Here is a 24,046-nt window from a genome sequence, read left to right as displayed (position 1 = left end):
TAAAAAAAAATCACTATGCAAATATATTCTGCAAACCCTCTATGGTTATTTTCCTTCTTGAATAATCAAAATACACATTCATATATTAAAGGCTCTGAGGAATTCCCTTTCAAGAGAAAGCAGTTTATGTTTTTTAACTTCTGTGTAGCATAACATTTTAAAAACTTTATCTGACTACAGAGCAAGGGAAAGACTTTTAATGTAACATATTTTCATACCTGACAAAATCGTTTAACTAATGAGCACTTTTTTTTTTTTTAGAGAGAGAGAGAGAATTTTTTAAAATTTTTTTTATTATTATTTTTTTTTTAGTTCTCGGCGGACACAACATCTTTGTTAGTATGTGGTGCTGAGGATCCAACCCGGGCCGCACGCATGCCAGGCGAGCGCACTACCGCTTGAGCCACATCCCCAGCCCCATAAAGAGCACATTTTGAAAAATGCTAGCTTAATTAATTATGTTGTTTTTACTGTAATCAAGGTAATAACTATATCTTAATTGAAACTATTTGATGCTGGAATCAAAGTTCGTGTCTTATAATCTTACACACAAGTTTGTAACCTTAGGTCCATGACCTATGTGTATTTAATAAACTCTTAAAAATTGTATGTTACAAAAGAAAGTGTACACAGGGAAAATTTAGTTCATTTGTTATACTGTGGATTCAAACTCACATCTTGAATTAAAGACAATGATGACCAACATTATTTACCTAAAATTTTAAGGCAATTTAGCATCATGAGTACCAATATAGTGCAGTATAGTTCTAGCAAACGTAGATGTTTTCTTTATTTTAAAGAAACATAAATATAAGTGGTCAGGAAAAGCAAACAATATCCATTTAGAACACCTATCTCATAATCACTTAAAAATATAAATTCCTGACTTAAATTATTATATTAAAGAGTCTTCATAGCTGCCATTCATACAAAAGATTTTAAGCATGGAATGTTCACACAAAAGAGAAGCCCACAGTGAGATCATTGTTCTATGTTGTAAACACAGTTCTTTCATTAGAACAATGTTAGATATTTTATCTTTGGGTATTCAATCTTGATTATTTCAATTTTTTGTTTTAGTGGTTTTTAAGTTAAGATGGGTGGTAATCCTAAAAACGATAGGGATGAAGACAGAACACAAACTAATCAAATTTATACACAGTTTTAAGGTCAAAAAACAAACTGTAAAAATAGCAACCATGATGCTGCAAGAGAATGACAGTTATAACTGCAGTAACATCTTTCTGATGTTTTTTTCAGTACATATCCTGTTCTTCCATTCATATGGGCCTATTTTACCCAGGGCTTAAAGCTCCTGAAATAAAAGAGTTTCTCAGGATCATGATTTGAGTAAAGTCATCTCAAGTTGTCTAGTAGGACATATGCATCAACATTTGTTTTAATGAACTAATCACATGTTCTGAATAATGGTTATGAAAAAACTCAAAAGACTTTTGCTATTTTTCAGCACAGTAGAACTGTCTTTGGTGGTTTCTAATCACAAGCATGGAAGTTTTTACAACATTTGTTTTGCGGAGTTACATGAGTAAAAAGTTACATGGGTAACTTTGACATGTTTGGCTTTGTCCATAGATGCTGAAGTCCTGGTCAATACCCAGGAAAGATTTTGACCTTCTGGCAGTGTTCCGATACCATCTGTGTTCTCATCTTGACTGGAATGTGCACTGAAGGTCATCTATTTCGCTACATGCTTATGTTCTTTACCATCTGAATGCCTAGTATGAGGATAATTATGAAGATTGTTAAGTCTAGCTGTTACCTCCTTCTTTGAATACTGAATACAAGGAACATTATTCAAAAAACACTACTGTTACTGCAGAGACAAAAGTTTTTTTAAAAAAAAAGGCCTCCAAGTTTGTTTTGTTCCCCAAAGCATATTTCTGACCTTGACCCTCCTGCGGTTGGAGAAATGACACAGGTCTACCAACTTCTGTTCATCTCAGCTAGCTAGAAAAGTAGTTCAGGGCTGCTAGCTGGGAAGCCCACTGCCTCAGACCATCCCTCCACAAATGGCTGAGGCAGCAAAAGGAGATGGCCTGAAGACATCTGAATTCTTTACTAACTTCTAGAGAAAGTAAACAATGTCAGGGATTTCTGTAAGTTGTTCTCATTTTACGAATCATCAAATGGCAAAATTCAGCAGAAATCTGTTTCTTAGTACATGGCAAAGATATAAAAGTAGGGGCTAGCGCTGTAGCTTAGTGACAGAGCACTTGCCTAGCATGTGAGGTACTGGATTTGATTCTTAGCACTGCATATAAACAAACAAACAAAGATCCACCAACAACTAAAAATAAATAAATAAAAGTAGAATGAACATTTCCTCCAATCTCTTCCCTTCAACAAAATAGTTATTACTAAGAAAGATATAATATTTATCATGGGGGGAGCTCTTAACAAAATGTTATTGGAGGTACCTTTCTGGGAAAAGTCTATCTAGTAATAATTATATTACCAGGGTCGTCATTCCCAAATTAGAACACATTTACTTATATTTTACATGGGACAGGAAAAAATGTAATTCTTATTGAAGTCACTAAGCCAAGGTGATATATTCCTTTAAAAAAAAATATTTATTTATTTATTTAGTTAGTTAGTTAGTTTTAGGTGGACACAATATCTTTGTTTTGGGGCTGGGGATGTGGCTCAAGCGGTAGCACGCTCGCCTGGCATGCGTGCGGCCCGGGTTCGATCCTCAGCACCACATACCAACAAAGATGTTGTGTCCGCCGAGAACTAAAAAATAAATATTAAAAATTCTCTCTCTCTCTCACTCTCTCTCCTCTCTCACTCTCTCTTTAAAAAAAAAAAAAAGAGCGTAATTAGAAACTTTCCCTACTAGTTAAAAAAATAGTTTAAAAAAAAAAAACAATATCTTTGTTTTTTATGTGGTGCTGAGAATCGAACCCAGTGCCTCACGCATGCTAAGCGAACATGCTACCACTTGAGTCATATCCCCAGCCCCTGATATATTCCTTTCTAATTCTAGATTTAAAACAAAACAAAACAGAATGGCACATTGGGTGAGGGTTGAGGGGTGGAAGGTGTCTGCTAGGCTCGTGCTGCAGGTTTTCTCCAACGCGTGTGCCTGGCGACCCGGTCGTCATGGAATCAGACTTGACTGAAGAGCTTGATGAGGAGGAGCAGCTGATGAGAAGGCATCGCAAAGAGAAGAAGGAGTTGCAAGCCAAAATTCAGAGCATGAAGAATGCTGTTCCCAAGAATGACAAAAAAAGTAGGAAGCAACTCACTGAAGATGTTGCTAAGTTGGAAAAAGAAATGGAACAGAAACATAAAGAGGAACTGGAGCAATTGAGACTGACTTGCAAGGAGAATAAGATAGATTCTGTTGCTGTTAATATTTCAAACTTGGCACTTGAAAATCAGCCTCCTCGGATATCGAAAGCACAGAAGAGACGGGAAAAGAAAGCTGCATTGGAAAAGGAGCGGGAGGAAAGGATAGCTGAAGCTGAAATAGAGAACTTATCTGGAGCTAGACATGTAGAAAGTGAAAAACTTGCTCAGATATTGGCAGCCAGAGAGTTGGAAATTAAACAGATTCCATCTGATGGCCACTGTATGTATAGAACCATTGAGGATCAACTGAAAGAACAGGACTGTGCTGTGACTGTGGCTGCCTTAAGAAGTCAAACTGCTGAATATATGCAAAGCCATGTGGAAGACTTTTTGCCATTTTTAACGAATCCTAATTCAGAAAATATGTATACTCCAGAAGAGTTTGAAAAGTACTGTGATGATATTGTAAACACAGCTGCATGGGGAGGCCAACTTGAGCTAAGAGCTCTGTCTCACATTTTACAAACACCAATAGAGATAATACAAGCAGATTCTCCTGCTATTGTAGTTGGTGAAGAATATTCCAAACAACCATTAATACTTGTATATATGAGACATGCATATGGATTAGGAGAACATTATAATTCTGTTGCACGGTTGGTGAACACAGCTACTGAAAATTGCAGCTAGTTTACAAAACGTTACACAGTTATGTTTTAGTACAGTGTGCCGATCTGAGTATTGCTACCAAGTGCTAAATTGTTCTAAATGCTACTGAAAACACAACTACCTTAAATCAATTTTAAAGATAAGCTTACTACCAGGCTTTTTAGAAATATGTCAGAGACAAACTTTAACCAGTATCCTCTTAGTGGTATTTTGAAACTTAAAAATTGATGTGGAGAATATCACTTATAGACCAAGGTTGTACCGTTTACTGATACATTTTTATCATTTTTATTTATATAGCATCCTGGATATTTTGTTCTGTTTAAGGATACATTTTTAAATGTTTAAAAATTTCATCCCACTACTAAAATTTTCGAAAGAAAATTTCAGTGTAATTTTTCTAGAAGTGAAATGACTCATTCTCTGTCATTATAATAAAGTGATATTGTGATGGCAAATTTAATCAATGCTTATAAAATGAACTTGACTTCAGTAACCTTAGTGTTGATGGGATTAGCGGGGTGAAGTTTTTATGTAGCCTGTCAGTGCAGCTAGGAAGCTTGCTTTAATAATTAAGAATTTCTAAATATTTATTCAGTTATTAAGTTTAAAGAAATGAGACAAAGTCAAAGGTAAATAGATATTCACTGTCAAATTTAAACCTCTAAAGATTAGAGATTTGCCTTTTATTTGTGTATAACTTTAACAAGACATGACAGAGCATTGTCTAATTCATTTATTACTCTTTGCTGTTCTTGAACTTCAGACTGGAGTTAGTGTCATCTCTTGATTCTCTTCTTAACTGCCTATTTTTATATTTTCTAGTGTGGTTTCTGTTCACTACTCAGCTGTTTTGCTTTCCCTGCATCCTTTTCCACTAACTGACATTTTGTGGCCTCTCATTCTTTTCCTTCTGCAAGTTGAGAATTTTGCAGTGCAAAAGGTGCCAAGGCCACATTTACTTCACGTTCTTTCTCTTTTCCAGTTTGTCTTACAAGATCTGTCCCCTTCTGCTCATTCTCTAGGATTAGATAAAAGCCCTTGACACTATTTTGTTATTAATGCCACTTTCTTCAACTCAATTATTTTGAGAATTCTTATGTTGTATAAAGGGTTGAGTTGAAAGCCACTGTTTGGGCACCAAGAATTTCATAGTAAAATAAGTTTGCAGTAGTTTTCTGTGTGAATTATTAATTTTAAATTTCAGATCAGTCATAATAGTGTTCTTTCTAAGAGATAATACCCACATATACAAATATATCTGATAATTTATTATGTAAGGAAATATTATGAAAACGTGATCTATTTGGTTTGATCTGTTTTTCCCAAGTTAGAAATATAAGATATAAGGGGGTAAGATTTAGCATCAAGTTTATAACATTTAAATTTTTTTTCATTCACAAAGTATTTATTGATTGTTTATCATGTGCCAGGTAAATGACAGTGTATGAGAAAATCAAACAAGTATCTGGGAACTTATAATGTTATTATAACATTGGAATTTTTGCTCCATTATAATTTTTATGAGGAAATATTGTGTTTATAATATTAAAAATGGCTTCAGACTGGGCTTGGTGGCACATGCCTGTAATCCCAGCAGCTTGGGAGGCAGAGGCAGGGGGATTGCATGTTCAAGGCCAGCCACAGCAACTTAGTGAGACCTTGTCTCAAAATAAAAAAAATAAAAAGAGGACTGGGGATGTGGCTCAGTGGTTAAGTGCCCCTGGGCTCAATCTCCAATATCAAAGAAAAAAAGGCTTCAGTCACACCTGGCCAGCAGTTAACACTGTAGGAAGCTGGTCAGGACTGTGGTCAACTAGAGCAAGTAAGTACATTTTGCCTCCAAGCAATATATTCTGAAGGCTACCTGTTTTGTTACCTTTAGTCTGAATTTTTTTGGGGCATCTGAAATTTATAAAAGAAGGAAACCAAGAATATTAAATGCTTTGGGTGTATTTTGAAGTAAATCTGTTACTTTAAAATATCAGCGTTAAGAAATAATAAAATTTTATGAAACCTAGTTATTATAAATTCCACCATCATCAAAAGTATTCTAAAAATAACTCATTGGTGTTTTTCTTTTTTAAACAAGAAGAGTTAAAATATTCTTAATTATATAGTTTTCTTTCTTTCTTTCTTTCTTTCTTTCTTTCTTTCTTTCTTTCTTTCTTTCTTTCTTTCTTTCTTTCTTTTTTAAGGTACTAGGGCCTAGAGTTGCTAAAGCAAGTGTTCTACTATTGAGCTGCATCCCCAGTTTATCTTATTTTCTGCTAACCTTTTTAATTTTTTAAAAAAATTTAAAGGGTCAGTACAGTTATGAACAAGATTTGTATGGTTAGCTGTTTTTTATAAAACTACAGATAAATATTTGTATAACTGAAAAAAAAAGCTCTTCCCCACCCCCACCCCCAAATGGCAGATATTAGTTTAAAAACAGCATATGATACTGGGATATGGCTCAGTGGTGGAGGGCTTGCTCAGCATGTGCAGGGCTCTGGGTTCAATCCTTAGCACTACAGAGGGGGGAAAAAAAGCAGCATATATTAATTTGGTTTGCTGTATGATGATGGTCTAATGGAAATTACATAAGCTTTCTTTTGTCCTAATTTGGAAAATTATATGTCATTTCTGGAATATGTCTTTAGCCAAGAATTTTATCCACTTAAATATGTTTATAGCTTGTATAAAGCAAAAAAAAAAAAAAAAAAAAAAAAAAAGTATGTGTGTAACTATTGTGAGCAATGTAGTTTTGCTCATATTATCTGATGTTTGCCAAAAGAATAAAAGATGAATGAATTAAATAAAAAAACAAAACAAAACAGCAGGACATGAGGGAACATGTCTATAATTCCCAGGTACTCAAGGAGGCTGAGGCAGGAGGATTGCAAGTTCAAAGCCAGCCTTAGCAACTTAGTAAGACTCTGTTTCAAAATAAAAATTATAAAAGTCTGGGGGGTGAGTAGCTCTATGGTAGAGAACCCTGTTGCATTCAATCCCCCTAGTACTGGGAAAAAAAAAAAAAAAACCCACACCCAAATCAGTAGTTCAAAATGTTCATTCAACAGACAGCCTTTACTTTAGAGAAATCCTGACTATTCCTAGAATATTATACTTATTATATACTTTTCTAGATTTGTTTCTCTAACATTAGCTCCATCAATTCCTCCTTAATCCAGTGGTCTTTTGTAGCACATTAATTCCCTTCCATTTAATGACATGAACCACTGGACAAAGAAAAAATTAATGTTTGAGATAAAAAACACCATTATATAATATGGCTGGAGGGTAGAAATAGAAAATAAGGTTCTTACTTCTTTGGTCTATTTTGGCCACACACACACACACACACACACACACACACACACACACATCCTAGAAAGTTAACAGAATTTCACACTATGAGGAAAGTGACTTGATTTTAATGTGGTCACAGTTTTTGCTATTCTGTTGTCCCTTTTTCATGCTCTTGAATGTCTCAGTACCCTGTAAGCACTGGCAGCTGTGTGCATCTAGCTGCCAGAACCACAATATGCACATAGTAGTGAAGTTAGGCTTCTCTAAAGAGTCTCTTGGCACCATGTAAAAGCCTCAAGTGAAAACAAGCAGGCCAGGATGGCAGGCCCCCACAGCTGCCCACTCCTTGCCACAGTGTAACATAGAAAACACACAGATGTTTTTCCTTTAGGTGTAGTTTTATTCATTTAACAAGGGGCCGTGCATTGTTCTCCATTTCAAAAATTAAAGAAAAGGTCTCATGTTAAATGAAAGGGTACAGTGTTTATAAATCAACTGCCAGAGTACATGGATTCTACTTTCACAGATATTTTAAGTATCCAAACAAAAAGGGGGAAAATAAAATACAGAAAAACACAATGGTTTCCCAGAGCTTTCCATAAAGGGCGTTGGCATCTCTCATTATCTCAGGAAATGATGATAGACATAGATACCACAGCTGAAAAATTTAACACTTAGCGGAGGAGTTTTTGAAAATTTCCTGTTTGAGGGCTTCTTCATCAATAGCCAGTTAAAGCTCTTTTAAGGATTTAACAGAGAACAGTGTTTAAAATCTAAGCATAGGCCACTCTTTTCAAACAACTCCCCTCTCCTTTCAGTAAAGGATTGAATCCAGAAGTGCTCTACCATTGAATGACATCCCCTTCTTTTTATTTTTATTTTGAGATTGGGTCTTGTTTAGTTGCTGAGGATGGCCTTAAATTTGCAAACTTCCTGCCTCAGCCTCCAGAGTTGCGGGAATTACAAGTGTAATTCTGACTACACCTGACTCAAAAACAACTCTTTATGCTGAAACTTTTATATATTTTAAGTTAGAAAATCTGAAACATCCCTAATTTCTGTAAATTAGTTAGATCACTATAATTGTAGAATATATAAAGTTTTCAACACCCATATGCTGAAGTAGACCATTACCATGACAACTGTTCACTGAGATAGAAGTTAGAATAATACTGGTACTTCATGTCTGCCATACATCATTTTTAGTATGATATAGTTTTAATATGGTATGTTCTGCCTCAACAAAGAAAAAATGGTGTTTTTCCAGATTTTGTTTTTACTCTTTTAAGCAAAAGATTGAAAAAAATTCCTTATATATGACATGTAATACTCTTCACACTCTCAGTACTCTTCCCCCTCTGCAAAACAATAGAGGAGGAGATCTGACCAGAGTACCACACTTGGGAAGAAGGTATGTGTGAGAATAAACTTATGAAAGTTTTGAACTACATACTATTCCATACTGAAATTCAACAATAACGCAATGTGGAACACAATGGAAAGTAAATAGAATATAGGAAATTATGCTGGGTTTTGCTCAACAAATATGAGAGAAGGCAATGTCAGAAAAGTATTCATATTAAGTAAGAGATTTTTAAAAACCTTAAACATTGTCCTAAACACCTCTAAGTGTTAACTGATCTTTTTTCTATCTTTTTTTTGGGGGGAACGTACCAAGGATTAAACTTAGGGACACTCAACCACTGAGTCACATCCCCAGCCCTATTTTGTATTTTATTTAGAGACAGAGTCTCATGAGTTGCTTTAGCACCTCACTTTTGCTGAGGCTGGCTTTGAACTCTTAATCTTCTTGCCTCAGCCTCCCAAGCCACTGGGATTACAGGTGTGTGCCACTGCACCCAGCCTGATCTTTCTTTAGTCTACTATTTACCTTCTTATTGTTTATGTATCATCCTGAAATCAATAATATGAGAATACTTTCTTGAATTATGTAGCACCAAATTCAAATTTAACTTGATTATAGGGTGAGAACAAAGGTTTTAGTGGCACATTGCAAGGGAGAAGCAGGGAAAGAAATTCACATACATGTCCACAGGGAGAAAGAGATAAGAGGGAAGATTAGATTAGACTGCTCAATATGGCTCCAGTAGTACGTGGCCTAACAGAGGTTTCCAAGAACCAGATGACAACATGTAGCTAAGTCAACATATATTATCTGTCTCTCCCCAGAGGAATAAGAACAAATACTTTCACCTTGATCTGATGATATGAAGCTGTACTTAGGAGGCAGGCTGCTGGAACAATACCTACTACTCTTTCATGAAAGAAATGAAGACACAGAAGAACAGAATGAAGGATTTTCTGCCTTCAGTCTGAGGACAAATATGGGAACATTAATTTAAAGCTAGCTTGGTAACTTCAAAGGCATTTTATTATAAAATATTATCAGAATATTATAACAGAAAGAATTTTGATACCCTTTCCAAAATGTTTGCATGTTCCCTTGTCTCTTCTCTCATCTCCATGTACCTGAGAATAACTCAGAATTTAATCTTCAAGATAGATCTGGGGGACTAGGTATGATGGCGAATGCCTATAATCCCCGTGCTTCAGGAGGCTGAGAGAGGAGGACACAAGTTTGACGCCAGCCTCAGCAACTTACTGAGGCCCTAGGCAACTCAGTGACACCCTGCCTCGAAACAAAAAGATTGATTCTGGAGGGCTGGGGATATAGGGTCAGTAGTAGAGCATGCAATCTGGGTTCAACGTGAAAGTTCTTCCATTAAAACCTTGAAACATAGTTTATATTCACTCTGCATAACAAAACAAGGCTACTCCTTTTCCTAGTATCAAAAAACAAAGGAAGAGAAATTGCATCTCACCTGTATTATGTGTACAAATAATCAAAGATATATAATCAGAATTATGGTAGCAAATTAAAGGAAAAATGCAAGATCCAAAACAAAACATAGCTTGCAATGAAAAATACTGTTCATAAGGTCAGCTATCTGAAACTTCCTTACACTATGAGGTAAAACAGATAAAACAAATGTTTCTTAAGAAATATTTCTTACAAGGCACAATGGCATATGTCTGTGATCCTAGCAACTCAGATGACTGAGTCAGGAGGATCACAAGTTCAAGACCAGCCTCAGCAATTTAAAAAGAAATATTTCTTGCCAAGTGCAATGGTGTACACCTGTAATCCCAGGACCTCAGTAAACAGGTATTCTGAACATAGAACAGAGGAGAATACAAATTAATGATGCTTATCTACAAACATTAAATAAGATACACATGTCTATATTAGTAGGGCAAAACAATCTCTTAGCAGAATGATGATTCAGTACCAAAAACAGAACTGGTAAAAATTTATTAACTTAATAGCATGTATTACCAAATTTAGTGGCTGAGCGAAGAAATTCATCTACAGGATATTACAGTTTTTTATTAGACATATTGGTGATTTTAGTTGATACACAAAAAGTATTTCAACTTTCAGAAATCACACTGCCAGCACTGACTACTACATTATTTCAAACAGGCCCAATTCTATTGTCCTTTTGTATTAGTAACCCTAATTTCAAAGTCCAGAAAAGTAAACTGAGAAATGCTTGAGAAACCAACAGGGAAAACAGAAGGAAAATATGGGGTTTGCAAAGTACAGAGGGCAAATGTTTGACACTGGCTATAGCAAAATCCAGAACAAAACAGTTTGTAATAAAAACAATTGTTCATAAGGATTAGTTATTGGCCACAGCTATACCAAATATTTGCATCCTGTATACTGAAAAATCCATATTTTTCTTTCTATTCCTACCTTCCATAGTAGTTAACTTTAAAACAACTATAAGACTTTCTAGAGGACCCAAGAAAAATAATCTAGCTTCTAAACTTTAAATCTAGTCAAGGTGGTTGTGTGTGATGGCACATACCTATAATCCCAGCTACTGTCTCAAAAATAAAAAATTAAAAGTGTTGGCGATATAGCTTAGTGGCCCTAGGTTCAATAACCAGTACTAGAAGAATAAACACATAAACAAATCTAGCTGAAGGACTAAAACATACAAACAATTACTTTCCTTCTCATAACTCTCCAGGTAGGACCCATTTCATTCAGAATAAAATCCAAATCCTTAGCAGAACTTATGAGGCCCCCCATAACCTGGACCTATGTCTATAACTTCATTTCTTGCTACTTAGCCTTTCACCTACACTGCAACCTCCAACAACTGCAGGAAAAAGAATGCAACATTAATTTTTTTCATGGACATGCAATGTAAAATCAAAATGAGATATGACTTAAATTCATAAAAGTGGCTAACATGAAAAGAATTTGCAGTATCAGATGTAGGCAAGGATGAAGAATAGCAATTTTTACCCACTGTTGCATGTATAAATTTAGAAAATCAAATGTTTTGCAGCATTACTACCAAGTAACTGATGATGAAGCATTTCCATTCTTGGATATAAGTCTCAAAGAAATTATAACACACGTTTATCAAACAACATTTGCAAGAATATGAAGAGCTATTTATTCATAAGAGCCCCAAACTCTAAAGAATTTAAATGTCCACCATTCATATGTAGAACACATTAATAAACTGTGATTCATGCAGACAATAAAACAATTTGTGGTAATAAAAACAAAATCCTTACATACAACACAGAGGAACCTATGATAATAACGTTGAGTAAAAAGACCCAGACATCAGAGTATATACCATATAATTCTATTTTACAGAAAGTTCAAACACAGGCAAAAAATAATCCATAATACATTAAGTTATAATTCAATATACTATACACACTCCCTTGGGAACATTTTGGTTCTATCAGGACGTTTCTTATCATTTTTACTGACTCAAAGACCAAGGGAAAAGGAGGCTAATGCAATGTTAAGATAATGTATGCTCAAATAATTCCTTACCTTTAACAAAGGGCAGCTACAAAGGTTGGGAAAGGAGAGTGGAAAATCAACTCCAAGAAGGAAATCTTTGTTTCTCATATAACTCTGCTGGCTTCCCCCTTCTGACTCTCCCCATGAGCGCAGCTGATGGAGCCTGTAGGAGGCTTTCAGAGACAGGAAAAGAGCTAACCATCTGAAACAAACCACAGCAGATATGCTTATTCAATGCTCCAAGGAAGTCTCAGGGTTATACACAGCAGTGAGGAACTCTCCAAGGGATATCTCTCATTACACATTTCTTTGGTAAATTATGAGCATTTTAGAAATAGTTCTTTCTTACTTTCAGATAAAGCAAGTATTTTATAAATCTGTTCTACATTTTTTTTGGCATGACTTAGTTTGCTACTATGAAATTAAAAGCTTCTGGAAAGCTCTTCTCAAAATTCAGGAATATTCATATCTATCATGAAAACTCATATCATGAAAATATCTTCATAATAGGGAGAGAACAGTTTCCATTGAGGTCCCTGTTACATGAATACAAAGTAAAAATCAATGAAAACCATTATATGCCCAAGTATAAGAACACAGAACTAAATTTCCCATAACACCTGAGGCTGGTTATGCTACAATTACCACTAGCTAAATGAATCACCAGCCACCATTTGCCCTGTACAAGCAAGTAAAACAGAATAATCCAATATTACACAGTTTGAAGATCTTCTGGTAGCATACAGAAGTCTATATACTCTTTATTTAAGGAATATTATGAAATTAAACAATCAAAAGAAAATTACAGGCTCCCTTATTAAAAAAAGAAAAAAAAATCTTAACTGAAAAAAAAATGAGAGGCAAAGATAATATTAAATATTTAATTTTACAGTATTTCAACTTTATCCCTGCTTATTCCCAGTCTCTCTCTTATCAAATAATAATAAAACTTCTCACCTGGCCAAAAGTCCCTGAAGCATGAGGTTTGCCATTTCTGCTGGAGATACATCAATAAAACGAAGGAAAGAGAAACAGCTTTCTTCATTAATACCTGTAATATCAGAAAACAATGTCAAGGGCTGGTGATATAGCTCAGTAGGTAGAGTGCTTGCCTTGGATGCATAAGGCCCTAGGTTCAATCCTCAGCACCCAAAAAAATAAACAAAACGAAACAAAACAAAAAAAACAATCCAATAGCAAACCTAGAGATAATACTCTACCATAGCCTGCTAACTGAATTTTGACTTAAGCACTGAAAAATAGTCTAAAGACTCTGATCTAGCCAGGCGCAATGGCACATGCCTATAATCCCAGAGGCTCAGGAGGCTGAGGCAGGAGCATCATGATTTCAAAACCAGCCTCAGCAACAATGAGGCACTAAACAACTCAGTGAGACCCTGTATCTAAATAAAATACAAAAATGTAAGGCTGGGGATGTGGCTCAGTGGTTGAGTACCCGAGTTCAATCCCTGGTACTCCCCCTTCCCCCCAAAAAAAAGATTCTGACCTAGCTACAGTGTCACGTGTTTGTACTAAAATCACAGGTAGAAAAAGCAGGCCCATGAAATAGGGCTTATATAAACCAGAATGGTGATGGCTCATCAGTCACCTTTGGGATTTTTAGATCCTTGGTTAACTACCTTCTTCTCTCTTTTATCATGCCAAGAAATAGAAAATAACAGAACAGAGGTCAAAGGTTCTGGCTTTAATATTTTGGACAATGCATGAAGTTGAGCAGCTTCTTTTCCTCAAACTGACTGAGGAGGAAGGAAGTCTCATTAACAAGAGTTCAGTTTTCACTTTGCCCAAGGGTAAGAAATTCTTAAGAGATGGGACTGGGGTTGTGGCTCAGTAGTAACGCACTTGCCTAGCATGTGTGAGGCACTGGGTTTGATTCTCAGCACCACATACAAATAAATAAAATAAAGGTCCATCAACAACTAAAAAATGAAAAAAAAAAAGAAGAAGAAAAGAAATTTTTAAGAGGCAGGTATAAGATAAAGACAGAAAGTCAGAGTAACCACTTTATAGTGCTTCCTATTACACCCACAAAACTTAGTGCCTGGAAATGAAGATAATTAATTTGCTTAGTTAAATCTTATTAAGACATTATAAATAAAAAGCTAGTATATAGGCAAAACCACTAATAGGTACAAATCAGTCACTAAGCAAAACAAAGAGCATAGGGGAAAGTCCCTCCCTGACACTCCTTCCTTCCAAAGATCAAAAAAAACCTACCTTTTCTGTGGAAGAGAGACTGTTGTATATAGTCTGGTGCAAATGGAGAAAGAAGAACCCTTAACCACCTAAAAAGTAAGTAAATAAAATAAATCCAAGCCCAAATATACATACTGAGAAATTAAATAAATGGGAGGTTCCAAACTAAGAAAAATCCTTTAGGTTTCAAAGTGTTTCTAGTTTTAAGAAATTTCTTGTAACATTACCAGGCAAATCATGGCATAAATGTCAAAGTACAAAGTACTTAATAATGAAAAGGATAACACAAGTTCAAACAGTCTATTTCAGAGAATAATTCTAGCATTATAAATGATCAAATACTCTATTAAATAAAAAGCACTACAGTTCTGGCCTGTTTTTCGCTGCTCATCTAATTAAGCATTAACCTGGAGCTATCACAAAGAACTCAAAGTCAAACCCATGGAATACATCTTAATTTCAGTTTCATTAGGCCATGCTTATGATTATTTTTATAACATGGTTTATAATGTTTCTCTACAAAGGGAAATTTATAAGTTCATGTTTCTCAAATGTTGGTATACAAAAGAATCCTTTGGGAGCACATGAAAAAGTCCAGTAGCTGGGCATAGGGGCACATGCCTGTAATCTCAGTAACTTGGGAGGGTTTGACAGAAGGATCACAAGTTCAAGGCCAGCCTCAGCAACTTATTGAGGTCCTAAGCACTTTAGCAAGACCCTGACTCAAAATTTAAAAAGGGTGGTAGGAATGTGGATCAATGGTTAAGCACTCCTGGGTTCAATCCCTGGTATAAAAACAAAAACAAACAAACCCACAAGCATTCAGAAGCCAGGACAATTCTAACTCAGAAGTGTAAACTGAATCAACACTTATTTTTTGAATTAAATGGTCTCTAGCATATCAGCTTAATGACCTCTTCTACTTTTACCAAATGTATCATTGCTAACTCTATGAAGAAGGTAAATTTGATCAATCTAAAATCCAAGCCGTTTCCTAATAAATATGTTCCAAATGTGTTGCCACCACAAGCCAATTTCTATATACTGGGGCATGTCAAAACATTTGCTATTCACTCCTGTGCAAGGAAATACTTGCACACAGGTGCACATTCCTGATTCAGAAAGGAAACTGGAAGTGGCTACAGTTCATCTAGTTCAAGCCTTAATAGTGTTCAAATTCCTACTGTTAAGTTTTCTCAACCTTACATTTGATCTCATTGTTAGAACTTGCAAAATTTCCATTAAATTTATCCTCAAAGCCCCAAAACTCCAAATTACAAAAGACACTCAGACTGAACAGATACTAGTATTTTTTCACCTGTCTCGTGAATGGTTGAAGACCCTGATCTGTCCATGACGGTAGATAAACTTTGAAATCTCATATGGCTTTAGGGAAATGTGAAATGGAGACCACGTTTCTTGCCGTTCAAATAACTCTGGGTGATTACACACCTGTGAGAAAGGAAAATGGTAAGAAAACATTATACTGTGTAGACACCTGTCTATGAAATGATGAGGATACCAACCTTGAATGTTTACTTTCCTATTTTCATCTCTAACAATCTCTGTTTTGTTTAGCATTAATCTTAGAGCCTTTTTCTTGAAATGTGTTTATAAAGACATCAAGACAGCTGACCTAAGCTCTTACCTTTCTAAATTGCATGACTAGATTCATGAGGCTGCTGGTGGTGTTCTGCGCTTGCTGGGTAGAGCCCATAGAAGACTGCAATAAATCCTCAATGGAAATTTTGTTCTTTAGTGCCTGATATAATAGCTTTTGTCGGCTGGTCAGTTGGCAGTACATTAGAATCTCGATCTAAAAAATCAATAAATTATTTGGAAAAAAATGCTTGTAAGAAAATTTAATATCAACCTAAATTTGAAAACACATGCAAACCAGATTATGAACTCATAATCTCCATAAACCTATGATGTGGATTCTCATTCAGAAACAATGTTCTTTCCTTGACCTTTCTGTTGTTATTCACACACGAGTACACGTGTGTGCGCGCGCGCGCGCTCTCTCTCTCGCTCTCTCTCTCGCTCTCTCTCTCTCTCTCTCTCTCTCTCTCTCTCTCTCTCCAGTCTCTTGGACTTCTGATAACATTAACTATCACTCTTCACAGTAACTTGGGAAAATATATTTCCAAACAACCCCAGCCCAATATTTTCAAGTACCAACTATGAAGGTACCAGTCAGTCTGCAACAACTGCATATGTGGACATATCAGGGTGGGGAAAATTACCTTTTCCACAATTTACTAAATAGGTTAATAGCATTACCATTAATTCAGTTGTCCAAAGACAAACTTGGATCAGCTTTTGATATCTCTCTCCAGCCCACTGCCCCCTATACCTCTCTCCGTGTTTTATTATTTCCTAGATCTTGAACTTTACCTGGGAATTTGTCACTATCCACCCTTTCTGACCACTCCCATAGCTCCTCATCAGATTATTTTATTTTGGGGTCTTCCTGCCTTTAGTCTCTTCTGGTTCTAACATTCCTCACAAAAACCTTCCAAAGTAATTCAACTCCTATAAAACCCACAATGAGTGTTACTGCCTATGGTAAAATATTAAAAACTTTTCCTCTAGGCAGAAAAGGACTCCCATACTGTAATCCACCCTATCCTCCCATACTACCTCCTCTTAAAACAATTTAGCCATGCTGATCTGAATACTGTTTGGCAAAATACACTACATGTTTGAACACTGTTCTACCTTTGTTGCCTAATCTTTCACCCATACCATATTTTTCTAGAATATTACAGCTTATCATTGGAGACCCAGCTCAAAAGTTATCTCTGTCTTGATACCTTCTCTAACCTTCCCTAACTGAACTATAGAGATCAGAAACAATAAATTACAGGGGCTGGGGCTGTAGCTCAGTGGCAGAGTGCTTGCCTAGCATGTGTGAAGCACTGGGTTCAATCCATAGCCCCACATAAAAATGAAGCAAATAATATAAAGACATACTGTTCATCTACAACTACAAAAAAATGCATTAAAAAAGAAACATTAAATTATGTCTAAAACAATGAGATTTATCAAATCATGTTACACACATATATGAAAATGGCCATTCAAATAACTCTGGGTGATTACACACCTAAGAGAAAGGGAAATGGTAAGAAAACACTGTACTATGTAGACACCTGTCTATGAAATGATGAGGATACCAACCTTGAATATTTACTTTCCTATTTTCATCTCTAACAATCTCTGTTTTGTTTAGCATCAATATGAACATGGCATAAAGAATCCCACTTTGCATCCATTAAAAGAAGAAATGTGTGTTAAAGAAAAGAAATTGGGCTGGGGCTGTAGCTCAGCAGCAGAGAGCTTGCCTAGCATGAGTGAGGCACTAGGTTCCATCCTCAGCACTACACACAAAAAAATAAAATAAAGGCATTCTGTCCATCTACAACTACAAAAAAAGAAAAAAGAAAAGAATGTATACTATCTATAGTGGTTAAGAACCCTACCACAGCTGGGCGTGGTGGTGCACACCTGTAATCCCAGTGATTCGGGAGGCTGAGGCAGGAGAATTACAAGTTCAACACCAACCTCCCTGGTACAAAAAACAACCAACCAACAATAACAAAAACAAACAAAAAAACCACACTGTATCTGATCACTTCCCTTTACCACTAAACAGCAGAAATTATGATGCTGTTATTATTTGAAAAACCCTTTTTGATTTAAATATTTCAAGGATCCATATTTCATAAAATGTGTTCCTAATATTATGGCTGTTATTAAAACAAGAAATTTCACAAAAAGTAACTAAGATGTTAGAAAAAGGAACAAAACAGAGAGAGATATGGTTCTACTCCTCTCCTTGAAGCCATATACCCACACAACAATCTTCCAAGGAGTCACTGATTTCAGTATGACCAAATCTTCTGTCAGTGAATAGAGGATAGTACCAACAATCAGGGAAGAATGCTTTTAGGCAGAGAGAATTGTAACAGGTGCAATACAGAGAAAATGGGGAAAACCCCTAAAGGACTGGAAACCATGAGAAAAAGAAGAAAGACTACAGGAAGGATTCAAGGAGTTAACAGAAAATTACAGAAGTTTGAGAAGGATTAAAAAAAAAAAAAGCAACTTTTTAACAAACTAAAATCACTGGTTTAGTATTAGTAAAAAAAAAGTTAAAAACTCCAAAGCAAACTAAATTTCTACAATTAATTCTTAATTTGCAGAAGTACAAAAGACAAAGAAACATGGTAGATAATACCACAATAGATACAATCAACAAAATCTAGTTTATGGAAAAATCAACAGCACAACTCAGTTTCTTCAACAAAGAACGGCAAAGAAAAAAGAAGACAGTGATCAAAAACTACATACCACCTATGCTATCTGTGGACCTTGCTTAAATTTGAGATAGACACAAACAGATCTAAAGACAACAAACGATATTTGGGCACTGACTGGATATGCAATATTGTCATAGAACTACTGCCTTTTTTAGGAAAAGTGGTAATTGTATAGGGATTGTCTTTTGTTTTTTAGAGCAAATCTTTCAGAGATACTATAAAAATATTTGTGAATGAAATAAAATATCTGGGGTTTGCATGAGAATAATCCAGAGGGGTATGGATAATCACAAATGATCATTGTTGGTGATATACATTGGTTAAAGGGAATTCATTATACTATTCTTTCTACTTTTCTAATGCTTCAAATTCTCCACTAATATAAGTACAAAACAAAAACGAAGGAATAAAATGTTACCTTCCTTGATTATTTGACTTATTTTAAGTCCTCTTTAACTTTAAACCACTCAACTTTAAAGGCCTTCTCTCAAACTAATTACCCTTCCAATAAATACATCAAGTACCCCCCCAATAATGATTTTGAGCCTTCTGAAGCTTCTTTCCTTACCTTATCAGATAATTCATTCTCTACATCTTTCTTGATTCTCCGAAGCATAAATGGCTTCAAGATCATGTGTAAGCGAGAGAGTTGATCTGATAAAACAATAATATATCAAATTGATTTAATACAACCAACCAAAATAAATACCATACTCATCTCTCCTAAACTCTCCAAACTTACCTTCCAGTTCAATGATTTTCTGAAAGAAAATTAGAACTTTTTCTCAAGTAGGAAAAACCAAGGAATTTAAATTTTCTAGAGGATCTTGGCACATACATTAGGATGTTTTCATTTTTATGGTGTGTGATACTGGAGACTGAACCTGGGGCCTCGAGTACACGAGGCAAGTACTCTATCATTGAGCTACATCCCCAGTCCATGGTTCTATTTTTATTAAAATTTACTTTTAGAGCATTTTTGGAACATTTCATTAAATAGTTTTCTAATATATGTCTAATGAAAGTTATTTGTTCCAAAAAAATGATTTTTCAAAGGATGATGACAAATTAACCTATAGTGTAAATCACTTAAAAACGTATTTATCTATCTATCTATCTATTTTGGTGTCAAGGATTGAACCCAGAGGCACTTAACCACTACACAGCATCCCCAGCCCCTTTTACAGTTTTTATTTAGAGATAAGGTCTCACTAAGTTGCGTAAGGCCTCACTAACTTGCTGAGGTTAGATTTGAATTTGTGACCCTCCTGCCTCAGCCTCCTTAGAGGCTGGGATTATAGGTGTTCAACACCCGGTTAAAGAACTTTTTCTTATAGTTGGTATATGTCACCTTATGTTTATGTAGTAAACATCCCAGACTGTTCTTAATATCAGGCAGATATCATTCAATGAGGCCAAAAGTATTGATAAACAAAGTTAAAAATGTTTCTTCAACAAAGAACGGCAAAGAAAAAAATATATAGTGAATAACAAAAATGACCCTTCTAGTAATTTTGGTTTTGATCTTAAGGGCTCAATCGGTGGCGCGCTCGCCTGGCATGCGTGCAGCCCGGGTTTGATCCTTAGCACCACATACAAACAAAGATGTTGTGTCCCCCGAAAACTAAAAAAAAATGAATATTAAAAAAAATTCTAAAAAAAAAAAAGAAAAGAAAAGAAAAAAGTCATGAGGCGCTGGGGTTGTGGCTAAGCAATAGTACGCTTGCCTAGCACGTACAAGGCCTTGGGTTCGATTCTCAGCACCATATAAAAATAAATAAATAAATAAAACGAAGGTATTGTGTTCAACTACAACTAAAAAATAAATTAAAAAAAAAAAAGAAAGAAAAAAATCATGAACATTACACAGGGAATATAATTCTGATATGAGTTTTTCAGGATATATATGGTAAATGAGGACTCTATGAGCGAAAATATAGTATTTTATGTACTGTTTGTTTTTCTTGATTAAAATCAAAAGACTAGATAGCTATTACCTAAATTAGTTCATTTTGTCTCTAAAACACATCTAAAGTACATTATTATTTTATAGGAGAAAATACCCCCCCCCAGATTATTCTATGTTTAATGTAAGAAAAATTCTTTTCACAGAAGAAAATACATCACAAAGCAGTTAATCACACTAATAAGTAGAATGAAAAGAAAGCTCTTAGTAGTACTCACTCTCATCTATAGTGGATTTGTTTTCAGCATGGCTCTCAATGTCCTTGGAAAACCATTCGTTAAATTCTTCATGGGAATCAAATAATGTTGGCATAATGAAATGTAGCAGAGCCCAGAGCTAAAAATAAAGGATAAAATAAATGGCTGTAAAGTAACAAAGTATCAGTGTGTGATGATACATTAGGGTTTGAAGATAGATAGTCATGGGTGTATGTGTGTGTGTGTTAATATTTGTACCTGTGTAAGTTAAAGGAAAGTAAATGAGAACAAGTTTATGCTTCATTAATCAATCCTGATTCCATTAGGTATTGTAGGAAAATATGATTTAAAACAAAGACGAAAAGTACAAGTACTGCTTTAGTATTACAGCAGGATAGTTTTAAAGACACACACATAAGTCTATATATTAAAAAATCCATTCCACAATTGAACACAATCTGAGGTACCATAACTTGCTATACAAAATTATAGCCTCTGGGGCCAAGTCTGCTCTGTCATCTACTTTTGTATATAAAATTTTATGGTAACACATCCATAACTATGTTGCTTTCACATTACCCAGGCAAAACCTTAAGAGTAGTTGCAACAGTAAGTGTATGGACTAAAATATTTCAATATATTTACTATCTGGACCTTTATAGGAAGTCTTCTAAAGATTATTCTAGATGAGAATGAACTGTCTTCCTTAAAGAAAGAATTTAGTTTCTTTTGGTGTTAAGTTTTATCGTATTACCTTTCAATTCTGCATAAAAACATCTCTGAATTAGATGTGTAACGTTTCTGTTATGGTCACTATTACATAAACATAAAGGAATAAAATAATAAGAAATAAGAATATATTAAAAGAAATAATAAAAACAGAAAATAAAAATGATGACTAAAGACTACTTAAGAAAAATTGCAGTCAATTTTTCATTCCATGTGGGGAATATAATTTGTACAAAGCAATAGCACTCTAGAGAAATAAGGGTAAGGAACTCTATGCTGTGCTGAAACTCTGTCTTATAAAGACATAAATATGGGACCTTGACTTGCTTACCTCTGCCATGGTGTTCTGAATGGGGGTCCCAGTTAACAAAAGCCGATTGCGACACTGGAATTGTAAGAGGATCTTCCAGCGAACACTGTTAAAGTAAGTTATGAATTCCAAGTAAGCAATATTATCTTTCTTAGTTACAGTGCTGCAACCCCATATTTCTAAAAATGCTTTCCAAACAACACTCAGAATCATGTACTCCATCATGTAAACAACTGCAAAATAATATTCAATTTCAGCAGGATTAACTCCTCTACATTAAAAACATGGTTTTAGGGTGTCAAAAAAAAAAATAGCCCATGAGTAAGACAAGCAGGATTCTTTCTTGTGTTAGAAGCCTTCCACCACCCTTGATCTGTTTTTTATTTTAAAACAAAACTCGTTTACTCAAAAGGCATTTACCTATAATAGTGTTAAAACTATTAATCTGTGCTCTTCCACTGTGAATTAAGAGGGACCAATGTAGGAAGGAAAAGAATGTGGGAAGAAGATGTAAAGTGAGTATCCACTGCTTCTGGCCACAGGCATGTCCTCTTTCAAAAGTACAATATGAAGTAACACCCTTCAAATGATGAAAAGATTCCACGAAAAACTACCATGTGATGGGGCTGGGACTGTAGCTCAGTGGCAGAGTGCTTGCCTTGCATATGCGAGGCACTGGGTTCGATCCTCAGCACCACATATAAATAAGTAAAATAAAGGTCCATTGACAACTTAAAAAACCATGTGCTGGTTAGTATGAACCTCTTAAAAGTCCCACGGACTCATCAAGAGTTAGAAACACATCTCACTCAAGGTTTAATAACACCAAATAACAACATATAGAACCCAAACACTTATATTTGGTTTGAAACCTTAAAGGTACTGAAATACTTAAAACATATATCTTACAATAAAGATTCTTAGAGATCTAATAAATCATGCAAGAATTAAGATAACCCATATAAAACAAGAGAGAGGACTGGGGATGTGGCTCAAGCGGTAACGCGCTTGCCTGGCATGCACAGGGCGCTGGGTTCCATTCTCAGCACCACATAAAAATAAAATAAAGATGTCGTGTCCACTGAAAACTGAAAAATAAATATTAAAAAATTCTCTCTCTCTTTCATAAATAAATAAAGACGGAAACTTCAGTCCTTCAAATTTAACATTCCACTTCTTACCAAGAACTCTAGTCTAAAATAATGATTCAAACAAAAGGCAAAGACTTCTTCTATACAGCAATTTTCCCTGCAGAAAAGGACTTGTTAGGATGTCATAATGACTGAACGGGAAAATAAAAAGTTTTAAAAAAAGACTATGTACATTAACCATCAATGTTTGTATCCCAAGACAAAATGTGAAAAAAATATTTTAAGAATTTATCCTTGGGGCTGGGGATGTGGCTCAAGTGGTAACACGCTCGCCTGGCATGCCAGGGGCACTGGGTTTGATCCTCAGCACCACATAAAAAAAAAAAATAACGATGTTGTGTCCACCGAAAACTACAAAATAAATATTTTTTTCAAAAATTCTCTCTCAAAAAAAATAAATAAAAAACTTATTCTTTATTTATTTGTTTTTATGTGGTGCTGAGGATGGAACCCAGGGCCTCTTCATGCTAGGCAAGCACTCTACCACTGAGCTACAACCCTAACCTATAAATGAGAATTTTTTCTTAGTATACAGTTATGGCATAGACCACATCATGCCACGTTCTAATACTTCTCTAATCTTTGTGTTTATGTGTTGTTTTCATTGCTATCCATAGAGTTTGGTTTCTACAACATATGTTACCTGGAACTACTCTTGAGCGCCTGAGCCTCGTCCAATACCATGTATTGCCACTTGACCCGTTGGAAATATTTTACATCCTGTACCACCAGCTGGTAGCTGGTGATAACCACATGGAATGGGGCATCCTGAGTGTAGAGGGTCTTCTGTAAACATAAGATGCAGAAGGTAAAAGGGGTATCTCACAATTCAAAATAAAATAATGAAGTATGGTTTAGTTTTTAGGGACAAGAAGCTCAAGACAGCCCTAAAGATACTTCTCCCACATAGTAGGGAGATGTGCAGTGAGATGAACTATGAATGTTTTTAAAGCAGTAATAAAGTATTTTAACAAATAATCTCCAGCTTATTGAAGAAAAAAAGTTGTTT

The 24,046-nt window shown here is 35.2% G+C and overlaps 2 protein-coding genes across 3 annotated transcripts in view; one reads left to right on the top strand and one right to left on the bottom strand.

Moving 5' to 3' along the window:
• INO80 (INO80 complex ATPase subunit) overlaps positions 1-24,046 on the bottom strand; it is a 137,550-nt gene that overhangs the window by 55,990 nt on the left and 57,514 nt on the right. For both annotated transcript variants that reach the window (XM_081293621.1, XM_081293620.1), the window contains exons 16-24: positions 23,681-23,823; positions 21,908-21,992; positions 20,869-20,986; positions 19,253-19,338; positions 16,008-16,175; positions 15,678-15,811; positions 14,381-14,448; positions 13,100-13,193; positions 12,173-12,344 (exon numbers count right to left, since the gene is read on the bottom strand). In XM_081293621.1, coding sequence (XP_081149747.1) covers positions 12,173-12,344; positions 13,100-13,193; positions 14,381-14,448; positions 15,678-15,811; positions 16,008-16,175; positions 19,253-19,338; positions 20,869-20,986; positions 21,908-21,992; positions 23,681-23,823 — 1,068 coding nt within the window. The remainder of the gene's footprint in view (positions 1-12,172; positions 12,345-13,099; positions 13,194-14,380; positions 14,449-15,677; positions 15,812-16,007; positions 16,176-19,252; positions 19,339-20,868; positions 20,987-21,907; positions 21,993-23,680; positions 23,824-24,046) is intronic.
• LOC308647877 (deubiquitinase OTUD6B-like) lies at positions 3,042-5,193 on the top strand. The gene has a single exon (XM_081292393.1). The coding sequence runs from the start codon at positions 3,127-3,129 to the stop codon at positions 4,006-4,008; it is 882 nt and encodes a 293-aa protein (XP_081148519.1). The 5' UTR covers positions 3,042-3,126; the 3' UTR covers positions 4,009-5,193.

This window comes from Spermophilus citellus (assembly GCF_964194105.1).
Source record: "Spermophilus citellus genome assembly, chromosome: 4".
NCBI lineage: Eukaryota > Metazoa > Chordata > Mammalia > Rodentia > Sciuridae > Spermophilus > Spermophilus citellus.
The sequence above is the reverse complement of the archived record's forward strand: the minus strand, read 5'-3'. Positions and strand labels throughout refer to the sequence as shown.